General features: G+C 39.1%; 2 protein-coding genes across 4 annotated transcripts; one reads left to right on the top strand and one right to left on the bottom strand.

The window, feature by feature from the left end:
* The first annotated feature begins 226 nt into the window (after nucleotides 1-226).
* On the top strand, nucleotides 227-6,257 carry LOC113666484 (uncharacterized). Its single transcript, XM_089182676.1, has 8 exons — nucleotides 227-324; nucleotides 1,299-1,325; nucleotides 2,665-2,728; nucleotides 3,405-3,564; nucleotides 4,098-4,342; nucleotides 4,650-4,691; nucleotides 5,324-5,504; nucleotides 5,603-6,257. The coding sequence occupies exons 1-8, from the start codon at nucleotides 304-306 to the stop codon at nucleotides 6,105-6,107; spliced, it is 1,245 nt and encodes a 414-aa protein (XP_089038802.1). The 5' UTR covers nucleotides 227-303; the 3' UTR covers nucleotides 6,108-6,257.
* Nucleotides 6,258-17,430, bottom strand: LOC113683160 (uncharacterized). 3 transcript variants are annotated; one of them, XM_089182674.1, is made up of 11 exons: nucleotides 17,041-17,141; nucleotides 13,601-13,723; nucleotides 11,857-11,967; nucleotides 11,398-11,527; nucleotides 10,468-10,780; nucleotides 9,923-10,123; nucleotides 9,492-9,566; nucleotides 8,476-8,641; nucleotides 8,051-8,113; nucleotides 7,290-7,577; nucleotides 6,258-7,088 (listed from the first exon to the last, which is right to left on the bottom strand). In XM_089182674.1, exons 3-11 carry the CDS (start codon nucleotides 11,885-11,887, stop codon nucleotides 6,892-6,894), a joined length of 1,464 nt encoding a protein of 487 aa, XP_089038800.1. In that variant the 5' UTR covers nucleotides 11,888-11,967; nucleotides 13,601-13,723; nucleotides 17,041-17,141; the 3' UTR covers nucleotides 6,258-6,891. The 3 variants fall into 3 exon arrangements, with proteins under 3 accessions (XP_089038800.1, XP_089038798.1, XP_089038799.1); XM_089182672.1 differs by lacking the exon at nucleotides 13,601-13,723 and adding an exon at nucleotides 16,389-16,508 and having other exon boundaries at nucleotides 17,041-17,136; XM_089182673.1 differs by lacking the exon at nucleotides 13,601-13,723 and having other exon boundaries at nucleotides 17,041-17,430.
* Between the last annotated feature and the right edge of the window lie 23 nt (nucleotides 17,431-17,453).

Below are 17,453 nucleotides of genomic sequence, written 5' to 3' on the forward strand. Positions count from 1 at the left end.
ATCATTTTTAATATTATTATTATTTTTTGATTCGGTTCACCGCCCAATTCAGCGTGAGTGAACAAAAGATATAGGCGTTGCATTGCGTTACTTCAGACTACTACTGCGTAACGTAATGCAGATCATCTCAAGCGGGGAAACTGAGGCCCAAGGCCTGAGGCGCTGGATCGTCGCGTGCTCATGAGACAGTTGCTATGACACTCCCGCTGGTTGTGTCACTTGCCGTTTATAGTCTTACGTTACTTGATGAGCTTAACTTTATATCTGTGTCGAGTCTAGTCAAGATTTCTTTCTTTTTTCGAGATGGCTGAAGCAAGGGACCAGGTATGTGAATAACATACCAGACATGCCAGAACTTTTCATTTACGCGATCGAAGATTTCAATTCTACTTTGGGGTACACTTTTGACAGATCCTGTGTTTTTAGACTGTTGACCGACCAGTCATTTCGAAGACTTTGGAGATTTTGGGAGAATCTGTATTTGGGTAATTGATTCACTTGAAAATTCCATTAGTATCAAGACATCTGTTGCAATTTATTTTGCAGAATATTTGGAGAGGGCTTCTGAAAGTGTTCCAAACACGTCGCCAACAAACGTCACAGAACACCCACCTCTATCTATCAACGCTGGCTTCAGTGATGGCTTACCAGTTGGTATGATGATTGTGGGAAGAAAGCTTGACGAGGCGACAATTCTGAATGTCGCCCGTGCTTACGAGAAAATCAGGGACACTACGTTTGAACCTTTCTAATATGCTCCCTTCCAGATTATTGGCTAAAAAACGTAGCTCCTAGCCCTTTTAAGATGCGTTTTGCCTAGAATAGCGTAGTTTGTATGTTCCCAACATTTTGCTGGTCTGCGGTAAGCACTGGACGCGTCAAGTTGTAGGCTATTTTACATGCCACCTGTTGTCCAACCTTATGCTAATTGTAAAATGTAGCAATTGCGGGTTGAAACGTTTGCATGACTGAAAGCTTTACTATATCCTACTGCAGCTCAATAGTGTGATTGTCAACAGAGCGACGAGAGCTCTTTTTTTAAAGATGCTTCACATAAATGTTAAGGACACTGTCTCTGAAATGTATCGGCGTGTAGTTATGCATGTGCACTTAGTTATCGTCTGAGCGCTAACTTTAATTCACTGTGTGTCAATCGCTGTGGCATTTCTTTTAATTACAGAATAATGCAACAATAGGACCGTGTACACAGACGCGCAAATAGGGCCTCCCTAGATAATTACGATTAAATAAGAAGGGTGGAAATAAAAAAAATCAGTTTCCTTTGTGTTGTTTCTAAGGAAGAGGGGACGAACAACGCAGATACGGTGAGTATTGCATCAGCTTGATATTTGATATAAGTGTCGTTCTTTGAATAGCTTTCACTTGAATTCTTTAACATCTAAAGCACCTTTGGTTTATTTGTTCGCGCTGAATTCAAGAAATGTTCGCGAGCTTATCCTAACATTCTCGTAGACTGAATGGGCGTTTGCAGGATACTATGACAAGAAAAGTATTTCTTACCATTAAATCTCTAAAGCATCGAAGTTGCATTATATATCACGAATTTGAAATAATCATCCCTTACATGCATGTATGAATTCCGCGTCTCGTCCATTCTAGATTCCATGCTTGTGCTTCAGTTCTGCCGGGGGGTCGGGTTATTGCTGCCGGGAGTTCGGAGCCGTAGCGTGTGTTTTAACCGTAAGGTCTGACGTGCACAATATGTACAGAGATCTCAGAGGAGATATAATTTTTTCTCCTAGAGATCGAAGCTTTTGGCTTGATTTAATACAGCGTGGATTTATTCTAGACTGACTGAAGAGGATATACGCTTTCAAAGGCATTCAATCCTCAAATCTTACTAACACCTCCCTACTAAACTTATTCAGCCCCTATCCCCCTCCCCCCTTCACACACACACACGCACACACACACCTAGAAAAGGGCAGCAGTATTACGAGAACAACAGGAACAGAACGACGCACACGCATTTCTTGAAGATCCATCTTCATCAAGTTTGAGTAGAAGTAACTTTTTAGCCGTAAATGAAGATAAGACGAGAGCCATTATTTATAGTGATGAAGGAATTGGTTTTATGTCTCGTAATTTTTTTTTTCAAAAAAGAAATATTTACATTTCATGCGCTTTTAAAGTGTATTTTAAATTATATTTACATGAGAAAACTAAGGAATTTCAAATACTAAACTGAGTGTTGGGTTAAATTTATCGGTTATAGATTTCTCTCGATTGCAGGGTTCTTTAAGTCAGATCCAAGAAATACATTGCAGGAAGAAATTGCTCGCTCCTCGTATGTCTTGCACACCACTAGCTAGCATTTAATTTTATGCAGATATGTGGAATGTTTATCAACTATAACAAGAGCCGTTGTGTAGGAGTAAAAATTAATTGCTTCAGCTAAGACTTCATGATGCTGGACAAATCATACCGTAGATAAAACAAAAGAACTTAGCACACAATGCTTTAAAAACAACCGAGAGGCATCACCCTATCGCAAAAACAATCAGCTAAGTTAAAGAAATAGGCCTTTTTTTTTCTTTTCATGGGCGCACGACATAGAAAAAAAAATGTGAATTCACCACGACGATAATTTTCGTACCTGCTAGTTACGTTTCATTTTATTCCTTTCTTTTCTTTAATTTGTAGATGGGACTGGCCTTTGTCTTGGGACTTTTCCTAATAGTTTGTTTCACCGAAGTGGATGTGGCTCGTAAGTTGAATACAGAATCTCATATGAAAACAAAGACAATATGCATATGATTTTCAGTATTGAAAGAGTCGTAGGTCAAAGGATAAGGCATTTAGAGATTTTCAAGACATGTTGAGGTCTGTGGCCAAGATTTTAAAACGAAAAGCTTTCAGAACAAATGTATATCAAGTCACGTACAATTTATATTTACATCCCAACTCTTCCGTGTATTGGTTTATCCGTATCACTGCCCCCTACGCACGTCTTTTCATCGGACCCACAGAAACCCTACAATATTATGAAATTGTTATTCTAGATAAAGCCACGGACTGCACTTTTGAAATCGCTATTATACTATGAAAACTCTCTTGGGATGTGGTGTGTAAACTTGAAAATGGTTTTTAAAATCATTCGCCATCCTCGTGCGCTCCCAAAGGGACTGAATTGTGAATGAAAGCTCTGGCCTTTCTTCCCCATCCCCACCTCCTCCCTCCACATTATCATATTGTACAACGGAGCATGTCTACTGGTGGTTTATGATTAAAGAGCACGAATCATACAATGGTGAGGATTACTGTTGGAGATCGAATCAAGGTGAATTCCTAATTGTCTCTTGGATCGATCTGTGAATACTCGACAAATTTCTCCAGCAATTATTATAAAATGCAATATGTCTTTATTTTCTTGTCTTCCATAGATGGAGACGATAAGGACCCGTGTTCTAATTACCGCACCCTGCGTGGTGCTGATCGTGCGGCGGAATTCAACAAGCTGACAAAGAAATCAGATAAACGCAAAACATGGAAAGAGGATTGGTACCGATTCACTAGGGATGCAGGAAACAAAATGGCCACTATGTAAGTTCTTTTTTTTGTGATAAATCAGTATTGTGAATTTATCTTCAGTGACGCAGTGTAACTGACACTCAACCCCCCCTCTCCCCCCTCCCCGAGGAAGAGAAACAAATTTGTGTTCACTACCCACTACCCAAGGTTCTAAAAAACGTTCAAATCGTCGTGAGGAATGATTTCTCGGGGGTGGTGGAGGGAACTCCATTCTCCTTCATGTCGATAGATTACATCATTCTTGTCATCGTTGTCGACGAGTCATCATTGTACGGTAGTCAGTTATTGCGGCAGGAATGGCGTTATAATTCTAAAACAAACCAATCAGGGGCAAGAAAAATCGAGAATGCGCAGTAATGCCAATTTGCTTGTAATTTTTTGGTTTGCATTATTATAAATGTCCTGATTAGCCATGCAGTCGGTCATAATATTTACTTTACATGTCATGTTCAAAAATATGCATGAATTCTGAGCCTGTAATGTTTTTTGCTTCTCTGCGCCGAGACATAAGCTGGCACTGAATTAATAAACCGTCTCAATCTTAGTGACCAAAATGGAGGTGGCTGCTTGAAGTCTCCTGCATGTGGGGCCATGTTTCCTGCCTATCTTCTCAAGCCACACCCTGTTAACTTGAAGCCTGGGGAAAGTGCCCAAGCCACGGTTTGCTATACAACTGGGAAGACTTGCTGCGCAAAGACTCAAGAAATAGTGATCAAGAAATGTTCAGGTTTCTTTATCTACAAACTTCCTCCTGCCTGCCTCAAACGAGGAAGATATTGTGGGGATAAAGGTAAGTCAAACTAGGTACGGATTGCAACAAGAGGACGCAAGTAAAAGCTTCTATTCTTTGACCATTTTCATAAAATGTGTTGCTGAGCTATTTGCTATAAGCTACTGGGACACAAGAAAATTGAAACTTCAATGAGTTAAAAAGGAACAGATTATCCTCATCTATCACCGAGAGGAGGGAGGTAATCTTCCACCGTATTCAGATTTGTTGGGCGGGCGAGGGATTTTGGGGGGGGGGGGGGATTTAAGGCTTGGGTCAGTGTCTGTTTGATTAAGGGTCCGCTTATATTCCTTTTGTTTTATAACAGAAAAAAAGGAACCGGAGTGTGATGAGATGAAACTGTTGTATGGTATGTTTTTGATTACGTGTTTGTTTGTCTTTGTTTTTCATTTTGAGTTGTTTGGTTCGTTCGCTTGGCATGAGATCAGTATTATTATTGGGGAGTTCGGGTACTGTCCTTTCCATCAATTAGACTTTGAATTAATTCTAAGTAATAGACTGATAGAGAACTTATTCCGTGTTTACATTGCCTCATCTAAACAAGAAAGGGGGGGGGGGGCCGAAACCCGGGAATTCTACCCATTGCAATCGCAATCTCCAAAGATGTGGATTTACTGCACAGTTACTGCGCAGTAAATTCAAGTTTCTTGCACATTTTTTCGTTTTTGCTTGCACTCCCTCGACAAGGGATACAAAGCAGTGAATTTCGTCCATCTTTTTCTCCTCTTTTTCTCTTCGGGTTCAGGGGGAAAGAGATAGCCAAACTCCAAAGCAAAATTTGGAAAAGTTTTCTCCATTTCTAATATTTGTTATTTGTGCTTGAAATTACTTTACGAGCGTTGCAAATGCTTTGAGCTTTAAATGTTTTCAAATTGTGCCGGGAAACACAAAAAGCGTGACGTCACAACCGTGTTTACACCAATTAACCAATGAAAGCGGGTTCACTGTCTCAGTCATATTACAATATGTGTTTCTCTACAGGCCTGATCAAAAAATACCCAGGAAAGTCATGTAAAGATATTAAAGAAAAGCGAAAAGATGCAGCTTCCGGTGTGTACTGGATTAAACCTGGAGGAGGCCAAACAGTACAGGCCTACTGCGACCAAGAAACGGATGGCGGAGGCTGGACTCTAGTGTATAGCTACACATTTACAAACTACAGGTTGTTATTTCTCCCTCTATTTATTCATCATCCTACTTGTTTAGTTGTCTGCGTATTTATTTGTTCATTTACTGAACAATCTTTAAATTTTTCAAAAGGGCATTCAGACATGGTTCAAATGCGATTACACCACGTCCCAACTGGCCTATATCCCATGACGTTGGGAATGTCTACCAATCAACTACCCCCCCTGTAAGTGAGACTGACTACAACGCCATGGAATTCAACCTGTGGAAGTCTCTTGGCACTGAGTTCATGGTGAAATCCAACATCAACCACTGGATCGCTTGTAAAGAAGGAACCGGAAGTCTGGTGGAATTCAAAACTGGAAGTGTTTTATGCCGCATTATAAAGAACGTGGCTTCTAAATGTCATAACTACGTTCCCGACCAACTCATTCTTCATGCTGCTGGAAATCCTGCAGGTTCTACTCTGGGACCGGATCTGATACGATCTCAAAGTAGCTCATGGTTAAAGGAGTATTACTATTTCGAGTCTAACACACGCACAGGGAACTGGCCTACCCATGATCCTTGTGGCACGAACAGTCTGAACCACCTCACCAACGTCAACAACCCTCATGGAAACATCTACATCCGATAATGGCGAGTATCATCCGGGTCTTGTGATGCCTAAAAAATCCTGCTAACGTTCTGTAGATGAGCACATTTTAGATCCTTAAGGTTTACCGGTGTAACTTCTAATAGAGAAAACAGGTGTATCTTAAAAGAATAAAAAGAGTGTGAGGCATCAGCGAAATGTACCTACTTTATTTTGCTTGCTAAAGCCATTTCTGATGAAGTCGAGCACCTTTTGAGCATTTTTATTAGAGCTCTGGTTTGCATTTTTAGCACTTTTCCGCACTTTGACTAACATTGGCTCAATATCATTTAGAGGTAGTTTTGGGCAAAAATAGTTTTCTGGAAAGCCTTTTTCAGCTCTTTTTTGACCTCTTAATATGTGACTATTTTTTCCCCCAGTCTTCAAGACAGTTCTTGATGCACTTGAGCTACTCCTCAAACAAACCATTGATATCAATCTCCTTTCAGAACCCCTGGATGACGTAACGTAAAATGAATCGAAAAATTTACTGGTGTTAAAATAAGTATATTAGCACCAATCTTAGCAGAAATATTTTACCTTTTTGCGCACTGCTGATATATTCAAAAATTCTAGGAACTTTAGAACTTCTCTCTAGTAAAAGGAAATTAAATATATTTCATAGAAGTTGTCCCTCCAAACTGATTCTGAAGTCGTATTATCTTCCAACTGAAATGAACTATAAGAGATTACCGAACAAGATTTTGATGCGACAATGTCAGTCAAGAATTTTTAAGAGTGAAAAAAATCTTGTAGTTCTGAGTCTATTTATAGACATCTTGTAATCTTATTTTTCCGCATCTCTGATCTTCTCGTAAGCGTATGCGACATTCAGAACGGTGATCTCGTCAAACTTTCTCCCTACAATCATCATACCAACCGGTAAGCCATCACTGAAGCCGACGTTGATGGATAGAGCTGGGTGACCCGTGACATTAGTTGGTGACGTGTTTGGAGCACTCCCAGAAGCCCTTGCCAAATATTCTACAAAATAAATGGCCATAGGTGTCTTAGTATTGATGGTTATTTAATGTGAACTTATTTCCCAACAATAGATTCTAACTTTTTCTCGCGAGTCTTCTCCCTATTTTCATGGGGTTATCCTTATTTCTTTTCCCTTTCAAGGTCTTACTTTTTACAAATTCATCATCAAAAGAATGATACATTCAAATGCCAAAATTAGACCTTTTAGAGGAGCGTTTTCCTGCGGGAAAACTGATGCCTTCTTGGGGATGGTGGGCAGAATCAACACATCGTATTTTTCAAGTGCCGCATCATACGCCTTGCAAAGTTCTCGACCGAGGTTCTGTGCTTTTCCGTAAAAGATACCGTGGTAATCCTCGTGCAAATACTTAGCGATCAGCCGAGTGAGTTTGCCTCTCTTTGACAGGTCATTCGAGTGGCATTTTAGGCCTCGTGAGAAGGCTTCCTGCAGAGTGGTGTCGTAATACATCCTTGCCGCAGTTCCAGCCCCTTTAAAACAAATCATTTTCGTGTACAACATTCCTTAATGATAATAAATGACTTGACTTAGGGTTGCGTGACTCGAAACGATATGGTATGACGTAAAGTGACCTAAGGTGACATGACATGCAATGACATCACATCAATCACATGTTACTAACTTGACACGACATAACATGTTACCATAGTCTAACGACGTACATAATTTAGCTCCAAGTTACTCGACATGCCATTGGATGGACGCAAAGGTTGAAGTAACCTCTACTGTTTACCATCGCCGAACACCAAGGCTTGGCCGCAATTATAAGAGCATTGTATACAATTTAAAATGTTTGCGTAGAGTTTAAGGGAAAATCCTCATCTAGCTTCTGTTATTCTTGATACGGGATTGTTCAGAACAAATGTTTACCAAAATGCCAACCACCCCTTTATTTGAAGGGGATTCCTTCGAACTTTCTGTGAAATCAATTATGACTTCTCACCAGCTCCTTCAAACATCATTCGATCACCTCCAATATGTCCGATGGCCCCATAGATTCGAACACCTGTCGAAACGTGAAGCCAAAGGGAAAAAAACAAATTATACTTAAAAAAAAAAAACAAAACAAAAAGAGAGACAAATCAAAAACAAATTATGACATTCGACGAGTTAACGTGGTGCTAAGACAAACTTTCACAACACAATTATAGGTCTTCTCTAAAAGGTCTAATCTGCGTTTAAATAAATCCGAAACGCACATCAAACAATTCTTATTTTCACTCTTAAATGAAGATGTGAACCGATTAGTTAAGTACGTTTGACAGTGTTTCTAAACATTTATTTCAAGTAGGACGCAATGATGAGAAACTCTATTTTCCTCTCCTTTCCTATGGTGCGTTTTTTAGCAATCCCATAATGTTCAGTTACCGTCAGAATGCATCGGGACAGACACTTCTTCGACAGTTGCGCCACCTGCAGTACCCAACTGTTCAGCGGCCTCTCTGACCTTCTTATCAACATCCGCTTCGGAGGTCTTTAATCCAAAGCCTTCTTTCAAGATTCCTATTTTCAAGTTGTGTATTTTTCCTGTGAGCTGACAAAAAATTGCATTGCTTTACAAACAAACAATTACTACCGAGGTATAATAGTTGGATTTCAAAAACAAACCAGTACTGGCATTAGATTCAATTCAATTTCGATCAACCCCTCCCGTTTCCACCATTAACATATATATAATATATAATATAGTATAATATTTGGATTTTCAAAAACAAACCAGTACTGGCATTAGATTCAATTCAATTTCGATCAACCCCTCCCGTTTCCACCATTAACAGTTTTAAAAGTCGGGGTGTCCCCCCTGGCTTACAGCATGGCATAAGTCAAGATATTCTTTCGCTGTCAACCGTTGACCACGGTGTGTATCCGACCTCTTATCATAACTGAAGCATGTCCCACAACCACGAGGCTCTTAGATTCTCAGCAACCACTGTCTAGAGACTCACTTTTGTTTTATCAACTTAGTTGATAATGCAAATTGACCATCCCAAGGCAATACTAAAGCTGAAGTTTCAAGTGTTAGCTCTTCGTTAGAGCGAATGACGAAGGGCTAACGCTCAAAAATTCAGCTTTAGAATCGCTCTACGTCGGCTAATTCACATTATCAACTCAAAGTTATCTTGTGATATCCAACATCGACACAGCATTAGTTTGTTCGGAAACTTCCCCTTTACCATTTGTCGTCTATGAAGTTAGGTTTAATTCTGTATAACCCCTAGTCTTTCTCCATTAAAAATCTTCCTTGTACAACTGAACAAAAGCTAATTTAGCAAGAAAATGTGAATTAATTGACAGTCTTATCTGGGGAGAGACATAGAACGTTCATTTAACATATTATTTCCTATGAATGATTCATCGCCAATGAAATTCAAAAGCAGACCCACCCACAAAGTATACTCAGGCACTTTGAGATCTCGTGGCTGTCTAGGGTCCAGTCCTCCGTCATATCCAGCCATAGCCTATTTTAAAGTTGAAGAGTCATTATTCATTATTAACGATTAAATCCACATTTAAAAACCCAATAGAAGTGATCTCTAAAATAATGCACGGCAACCAGACAATTAATATACCGTTTACATAAATGAATTTCGCGCTGTTTTCGAAATATTTTCAAACTGTTGACAAATAACGACACCCACTTATCATTATTGATCTGATAGTCTCCTTCTGAACCAAGAAATCAGGTGGAGCAAAAACAAAAAGTGCGCGATAATTCAAGATTCTTATGCCGTTAGACACCGATTACTTTTATTGGGAAGTCGCAGATTAGATATTTGCGGGAATTCTAACAATTTGTCGTAACTTGTTGTCCTACCTCCAACATCAGAGCTGTATCATACACAGTCCTGGCCATTGGTCCAGTATGATCCAAAGTAAACTCTATCGGCATAATGCCCGTATATGGAACTAATCCGTATGTGGGTTTCAGACCCACAATGCCGCAACACGCAGCGGGGATCCTTATGGAACCTCCTTGGTCTCCACCGGTTGCCATGTCAACTTGACCTCCAGCCACCTTAAAAACGACGAGAAGACAAGAGCGTAATCAAGAAACGTGGCTGCACAAAGCAGCCACATTTAAAACGAAGTTTTGTGTAGGAATAAAAGACGATTCTTATTGAGAGATAATGTGTGCTCGGAACGGAACAAGTCTGAGTCGAAAATAAATGGACATAAAGCAAGGCCTCTGATCCGTCTCTCGAACGTAGGCATGAAGGCTATGTGATTTTTTGAGTGAAAGCAATGTGATGGACAGTTTGGAGATCATTTGTTTGCGATAATAAGATTTTGTTGAAGAAGAGGAGAAATTATTTTTCTTGCTTCTTGGTTTTCCTATTTTCCTATTACTTTTTTACTCACCAAAGCTGCAGAACCAGATGATGACCCTCCACACATTCTCGTCTTATTGTGTGGATTAACCACCGGACCAGTGGCAGCAGTAAAACTACCTCCGCTACAACACAAATCTTCGCAAACACTTTTCCCCACTATGTGTCCACCAGCATCCAATATCCGAGACACTACAGTAGCATCCACATCCGGGACAAATCCTTCCAGGGTACGAGAACCATTCATCATAGGTACTCCTGCCACACATGTGTTGTCCTTGACAGCCACAGTTTTGCCGCGAAGTTTACCACTTGATGCTCCCTTAATGTCACATCGCCAATACCTGAAAATGAAATTAGTTATTTACTACATGCGGAAGATAAAGACGTCTAGTGAACAGAGCAACGATGGCACTTGTTGGAAGCGATCGCCATAGTTTTGCCGTGAAGTTTGTCACTGGACGCTCCTTTCATGTTACATCGTCAGTACCTCAAAATCAAATTAATCATATTTCCACCTGCGATTGAAAAACAGCTCAAGTAAACAGAGCCACGAAGCCACATGTTTGGAGCGAGGCAAAGCAATTTATGAAGCCATCTCACCAAATGACTGCTTCGCTTTAAAGATGTAGCTCAGCAATAGTGCACCCGTCTAGTATCTGGGAGGGGAAGGACATGTTCCAATCCTGTTGGGGCCTGAATCTTGTAAGACTTCTTTTCTATGCAATTTCTTCTATTGCAGTTCAGTTGCGAGGATTATTTCTTCACTTAATAACCTTGGAAAGTCCAGATTCAAATTCATAAATTTAGAATCAACAATGTGAATTTTTCAGTAAATACCCGTCGTAACAGAGTTTGATTGAAAAGCTAAGTGCCAACGCTAATAGTATATCATGGTGGGGTCTTTGTCATAAATTAGGGTTTCCGCTGAATTAATAAGTTTCTCTGACATTTTACTTACCAAGCATTGTAAGGGTTGTCTTCTGGTGATGGTCTGTAACCTGGAGTCCGTGGATATTTCACTGGTAGTTTGGGGTCGGGTAACTCGTACAACCGTTGGTACGTATCAGCCAGGGTACTAGAAATTGCCTCTGACAAAATAATTATATCAATTACAATAATAAAAATGATGATAAATGTAATAATAGGGAAAATAATACCTAATAAAAAAAACCAGATAATTGATGTTGGGGAGTCAGTTTTCTTAAAAATGTCCACCATACTAGAGTGAAAGTGCTAGTTCTTGCAATGGAGAGGGGGAGGGGTAATTGATGGAAGCCTGTGGCAAGTTAAGTCGTGTTCCATCGATATTGGTTTATGCTGCTTTCTCTCCGACCAAGTTGGAACTAAATTAAATTGATGAACTCAGATAACAATTTACATCAAATTATTACCAGTACCTCATCACCAAGATTCCTACCTCGATAAGCCATCAGCTCACTCTCTTCCATTTCGAAGCCCAGGCTATTTGCGATCTCAGAAAGACGCGCGTAGGTTGGTACACAGACAGCGGGCTCTTTATAGAGCTTCTCTAAAAGCAGTAGAGAAAAGTAAATCACCAGTTACTATATGATGTAAGACTTGCACAAATGTTCACTATCTAAAGCAACTAGAACTAACTAAAATGTCATGTGACAGTTTTCAGAACAAGAAACGTTATCTCTTCAATGAGATATGTCTATAATTCAAGTAGAGATAAACATGGAAGGAAATATCTCAAATACTTAAGGTTCTTTTTGTGTAATTTCCCATATAGTGAGTTCAAGGGTGTAATTCACAGAGGCAATTGTACAAAGAACAAGCTCTATAATGATATAGAGAAAACCCTGTTCCTTGCATGCACCTTGTGGATCCCAGGAAAACAATGAAAGCACCATATAGTCAAGGGGATGTTGTTGTTTTCGGACAAAATGCAGGGCAAGAATGTGTTGTAATGAGTTTATGTGGATTAATATACCACAATATGAAAGGAATAGGCAATCCTTATGAATCGAAACAAATAATGCACATCGGAAGTCAACTATATAGCAGTTTGTCACAATGATCAAGACAACTATTTTTACTGCTAACAGATTTACCATCAATGCTTACAGTACTAGAGGAAGATTACCAGCTAGAATACAGTGAAAGTGGTCGTCGCGCAATAATATGAACCTCAACCCAAAGAAGTGCAAGGAACTTGTGATTTGTTCGCTTAAAACACGGCCAGATCTTGGCCCTTTGTGCGTCAATGGACGTCCCTTAGAACGGGTCTCCTCACACAAGGTCCTTGGAGTCACTATCAGCGACACTCTTGGGTGGAATGAGCACGTGCGTGAGATTGTCTCCAAAGCCTCAAAACGTCTTTACATCTTAAGAGTGCTCAAGCGGTCCGGAATTCCACCCGAAGACCTTATTAACATATTTTATGCCTTGGTACGATCGGTCCTCGAATACGCCTGCGTCACTTGGTCTACTAGCCTACCAATTTACCTCAAGGACATGATCGAAAGAGTTCAGAAAAGAGCTCTGCGTATATTATTTCCGGCGCTGAGCTACAAAGACGCCATTGTGGCTGTAAACTCCACTCGCTTAAATGTGAGAAGAGACGAACTCTGCAAGAAAGTTTGGGACGGTATCTGTGTGCCTGGGTCACGGCTGTACCACCTTATTCCACCAAAGCGCGCCGATTGCCACGTTTATGAGTTGCGCAACAAAAACCATGTATCACTCTTTAAATGCCGGACCGAAAGATTTAAAAAATCTTTCTTTCCAACAATGGCGTCTAACGCCCAGTCCTTGTAGTCAAGCAAACCTAAGCGTTTTTTCATTGGTATATAACTACTGACTCTTGTAATTCCCAGTCCCTTTAGACTCTTAATTTTGAAGTCAAATGTAAGATTTTTGTATTTTTTAAATATTTGAAGTATGCTTGTAAATTCACATGTATTTCACCACTTGGGTGCTATTTTTGAATACTTTTAATAAACCTTCATCATCAACCTTTATCATCATAGTCCATGGTGAGCCTACCATTGAGGGATATCAATACTGTATGGGCCTGAAAAGAGCTTTTGAGTCATTGATATCAAAATGATATGGGTCATATATTTTAACAGTTGGATATATTGCTGTGGGTATTAGTTACTGTGCTTATAATGGCCATTTTTAAGTGTTTGACTCACATGCTAGAGATGTTTAAAGGTAAAAGTCACTCTTGAGGGACATGTGGTCTATTAGATATATCATCTACAGACAACTTAGTGCATCACTTTCAAAGGTTATATGGAGCGACTGATCTGTATGAACTAAAAGGTTAACAAATTACAAAATATGATATGCCAATAAGCAACAATGTAAAAGAGGTATTAAAGAGATATCAGGTAAACACAAGTGTTACAAAGACCACTGTCTTGCAGCAGTTCTTTATTCTATGTTACTCAATCATTTCACCTTGTAGTTACTGAAACTCAAATACCTTAGACGCAATTATTAAAAATGGATCTCAACTTAAAAATACAATGCAGAGTAAGCACTGCTTAACATCTATTACCCTGCCTGACAGTGTTACAATTTTTGGCACTAACATAAATGTACACATTAACGAAGTAAGTAACAGAGAATTGAGTAATTTAACTGAAAGCAGAATATCTTTTGAGACCTTGATGTTAAGGAACCACACTGGGAAAAAAGGATTTTTAATGTGGATTTCAAGTCACTGTATAGCTTGTATTTGTCAACAAAATACAAAAGTAAAGCAATTGTTTTCTCTTCTAACATATGAAGACAGTCATAGTCATTCACCTGCTGAATGAAACAGACAATACACATTCATGGTGTGGATAATCTAGTAGAGGAAATTAATATTATTCAAAATAAACAGGAATGTCAAACTATGGAATATGACGTACAATTTACTTGCTGTTCATGTAAAATTACTGAAATTGAAAGGAAACACATCACGAGGAAACACAGAAAAAAACATATGTATGACAGCATGGAACCTGTTGCCAATTGGTGTATTCAGCATTGTTTTCTGTATTGCCAGCTATTCAATCTGTTTTAGCCTAGTTGCTTGGCAAAGCAGTGGCCCTAACAATAATCATTGGAGATTTTATCTTAACTTGGGCATTCCATCAACAAAATAATAGAGAAACATGTGTCATACATTTGTACAAGGCCATACAGATCGATGAGTAGGATAACAACATGATTGTTCATAATTGAAAAAAGTAAACAAGTTTCTGGCTGAAACAAATTTTGGCAGTTGTGTTAATGTGTATGTACTGATGCCTTCAATGTTAATTATTTTGCAAATAAAGTAAGTTACCTAAAGTATCAAACTTAAACAAAGTATTCTTGTGATAGAGAGGCCTGTGGTTCTGGGCAGAGGTTTATTGTAAGTATTTACTCTTTGTGGATAATCTAGCAGAGGAAATTAATAATACTCAAAATAAACAGGAATGTCAGACTATGGAATATGATATACAATTTATCTGCTGTTCATGTAAAATTACTGAAATTGAAAGGAAACACATCATTAGAGAACACAGAAAAAAACATATGTATGATAGCATGGAACCTGTTGCCAGAAAAAGGTTTCTAGAAGACATTAAAAGAAAATATTCAACTATGGATGCTAGAAAGAAGAAAGAATTACTTTCCCAACCCAATGAGAAATTAGTGAAAGCCAGATCAGTTGAATTGTGTATTAACCAGTTTAGGTGGAAAATAAGACAAGGCCCTTATTTTATATGTATTGTCCATAATCGAATACTTTATAAGAAATCAGTCATAACATGCATAAAACGAGAAGTACCCTTGCCAAACATATTTCAATATTCAACAGTCATTTGATGGAAAACAGTGTATATGCAACACATGTCATTCAAAGGTCATAAAAGGAAAATTGCCATGTCAGGCTGTGGTGAATAATATGTATGTGGATGAAATACACACAAAACTATCCTCATTAGAAAAACTACAACAAATACAAATAGCTTTGGAGAAGATTGTCGTCATGCATAAAGGACAACAAAGAAAAATTAAGGGTGCAATATGCAATGCACCTGTAGAATATGATCAGACATGCAATCAACTCCCTCTACTACCTGATAGATCTTGTATAATAATACTTGAGCTTAAAAGAAAGTTACAATCTAGAGGACATGTTTATTTTCAATAATCACCACCAGAGTTAATACAGCAAGTTCTTAACTGGCTCAAAGTACATAATCCATGGTACAAAGACATACTAGTTGATATTAACAATATTAATAGCAACCTCACAATTTTACAAAATGATGCAGACGATAAAGATACACATCAACAGGCTACATAAAAAAATGTCACAACAGATAGTGATCCTGCCGTGGAGTTTGATGCTAGAGAAAACGATAAATTAAATAGTAATGAAAAAGAAAATGATAACCCCTTAAATGAATATTGAGCCCCAGTATGCGAGACATACCTAGAGTCAATTGTAAGCACTAAAACATGGAACGACCTAAAACCACCTACAACCACTTACAACCACCTCAAAAATTTCAACAACCACCTACAACCACCTCAAAAACATCTACAGCCACTCGCAAACCATCTAAAACAAGGCATAAAATAGGGCGAGACGACAACATGTCACGTACATGAAATGCGAGAATCGAACGAAACCTCCACCTCCCCCTGAAATCTTACTCTGCCTGGTCCCATGTATAATCAACTATCTCACGAAATGAAATGCGAGGGCATGCTAATTATATTTCATATTCCCTCAGTAGTAAAAGACTTAAAGAACTTTACAATATGCACTATCAAGTTACAAAAAATAATAAAGCAAAATAACAAACTCGTTGTCAAAAGACTGACTTGACTTAGCTTTCTCTACCCTGGGTGCCAGCAGACGTTTTGGCTCCCGTCGAGAAAAAGTATGAATAAGAATGGTCACTAAAAATATCTTAAGCGAACTGTGCGTACCTTCGGGATTTTCCTTTGGCACGAACGCCATCGTGCTGGCATTCAGACAGCATGCAGTTGTACGAGTGGTGCCATTTACGCAACAGTGACTCACGTTTTGTTCCAATTGCATTTCCGGTGCTGAGATTATAAATGGAGAAAAACACTACCTCGGACCATTACGTAATCAAATGAAACGTGAGCCAAAACGTCTGCTTATAAAGTTTCCTTCTAAGGGGAATATAAAATATAATTGCCATGCTTTCGCATTTCATTTCGTGAGATGGTTGATTATACATGGGACCAGGGAGAGTAAGATTTCAGGGGGAGGTGGAGGTTTCGTTCGATTCTCGCATTTCATATACGTGACATGTTGTCGTCTTGCCTTATTATAGACATTTATGTCTTGTTTTAGATGGTTTTAGATGGTTTGCGAGTGGCTGTATATATTTTTGAGGTGGTTGTAGGTGGTTGTTGAAATTTTTGAGGTGGTTGTAGATGGCTGTAGGTGGTTTTCGGTGGTTCTAGGTCGTTCCATGTTTTAGTGCTTACGACTCCATTATACCAAACTATCCAGTGGTGAATGCTCAAGTAAAACGCTCGATAAGAAGCCCGAGCGAACGCTCCTCGAGCGTCTAGTTTTATCTTATAATTATATCGGTTACTCACATACCTGGTCCCTTACTTCCAGCCATTTTGATCAAGAAAATTCGATGAGACTCAAAGCCGTTTGGAAGTACGGTAGGACTATAAACGGCAACTGGCAAATTATTCCTACGGTCACGCAATGCTAAACGGCCGCAGGCCTATTATTATTATTCAAACAATAACAAACGGCAAAGGGCCTTTCCTTTGACTGTTTCCAAAGGGAAAGATTCAAAGAAAATAACCCATGGAAACTGAGACCAAGAAAAGGGAAACCCATAGTTAATAATTCCACATAGTGCAACGGCCTGTAATTGCGCGGCGGAGATATTAAAGCATATATCCTTAAACTGAACAACTTCAACAAGTCCTTTTTTTTAGGCTAACGAGACGTGTCATTTCAGCTACCTCTGGTAATGAAAGAATTGCTCCCGTAACTGT

Source organism: Pocillopora damicornis, chromosome 9 (genome assembly GCF_964200805.1).
Source record: "Pocillopora damicornis chromosome 9, jaPocDami1.2, whole genome shotgun sequence".
Lineage (NCBI taxonomy): Eukaryota > Metazoa > Cnidaria > Anthozoa > Scleractinia > Pocilloporidae > Pocillopora > Pocillopora damicornis.

Bases quoted from the DNA above. Each gene is read 5' to 3' on its own strand.
- LOC113666484 (XM_089182676.1), top strand. From the start codon at position 304: ATGGCTGAAGCAAGGGACCAG. The intron at 4,343-4,649 runs GTAAGTCAAACT...GTTTTATAACAG, and splicing joins AAGATATTGTGGGGATAAAG to AAAAAAAGGAACCGGAGTGT. The intron at 5,505-5,602 runs GTTGTTATTTCT...ATTTTTCAAAAG, and splicing joins TACACATTTACAAACTACAG to GGCATTCAGACATGGTTCAA.
- LOC113683160 (XM_089182672.1), bottom strand. From the start codon at position 17,062: ATGGCTGGAAGTAAGGGACCAG. The intron at 16,509-17,040 runs GTATGTGAGTAA...TTATAATCTCAG, and splicing joins GGCTGGAAGTAAGGGACCAG to CACCGGAAATGCAATTGGAA. The intron at 8,114-8,475 runs GTAACTGAACAT...ACGTTTCGACAG, and splicing joins TGTCCCGATGCATTCTGACG to GTGTTCGAATCTATGGGGCC.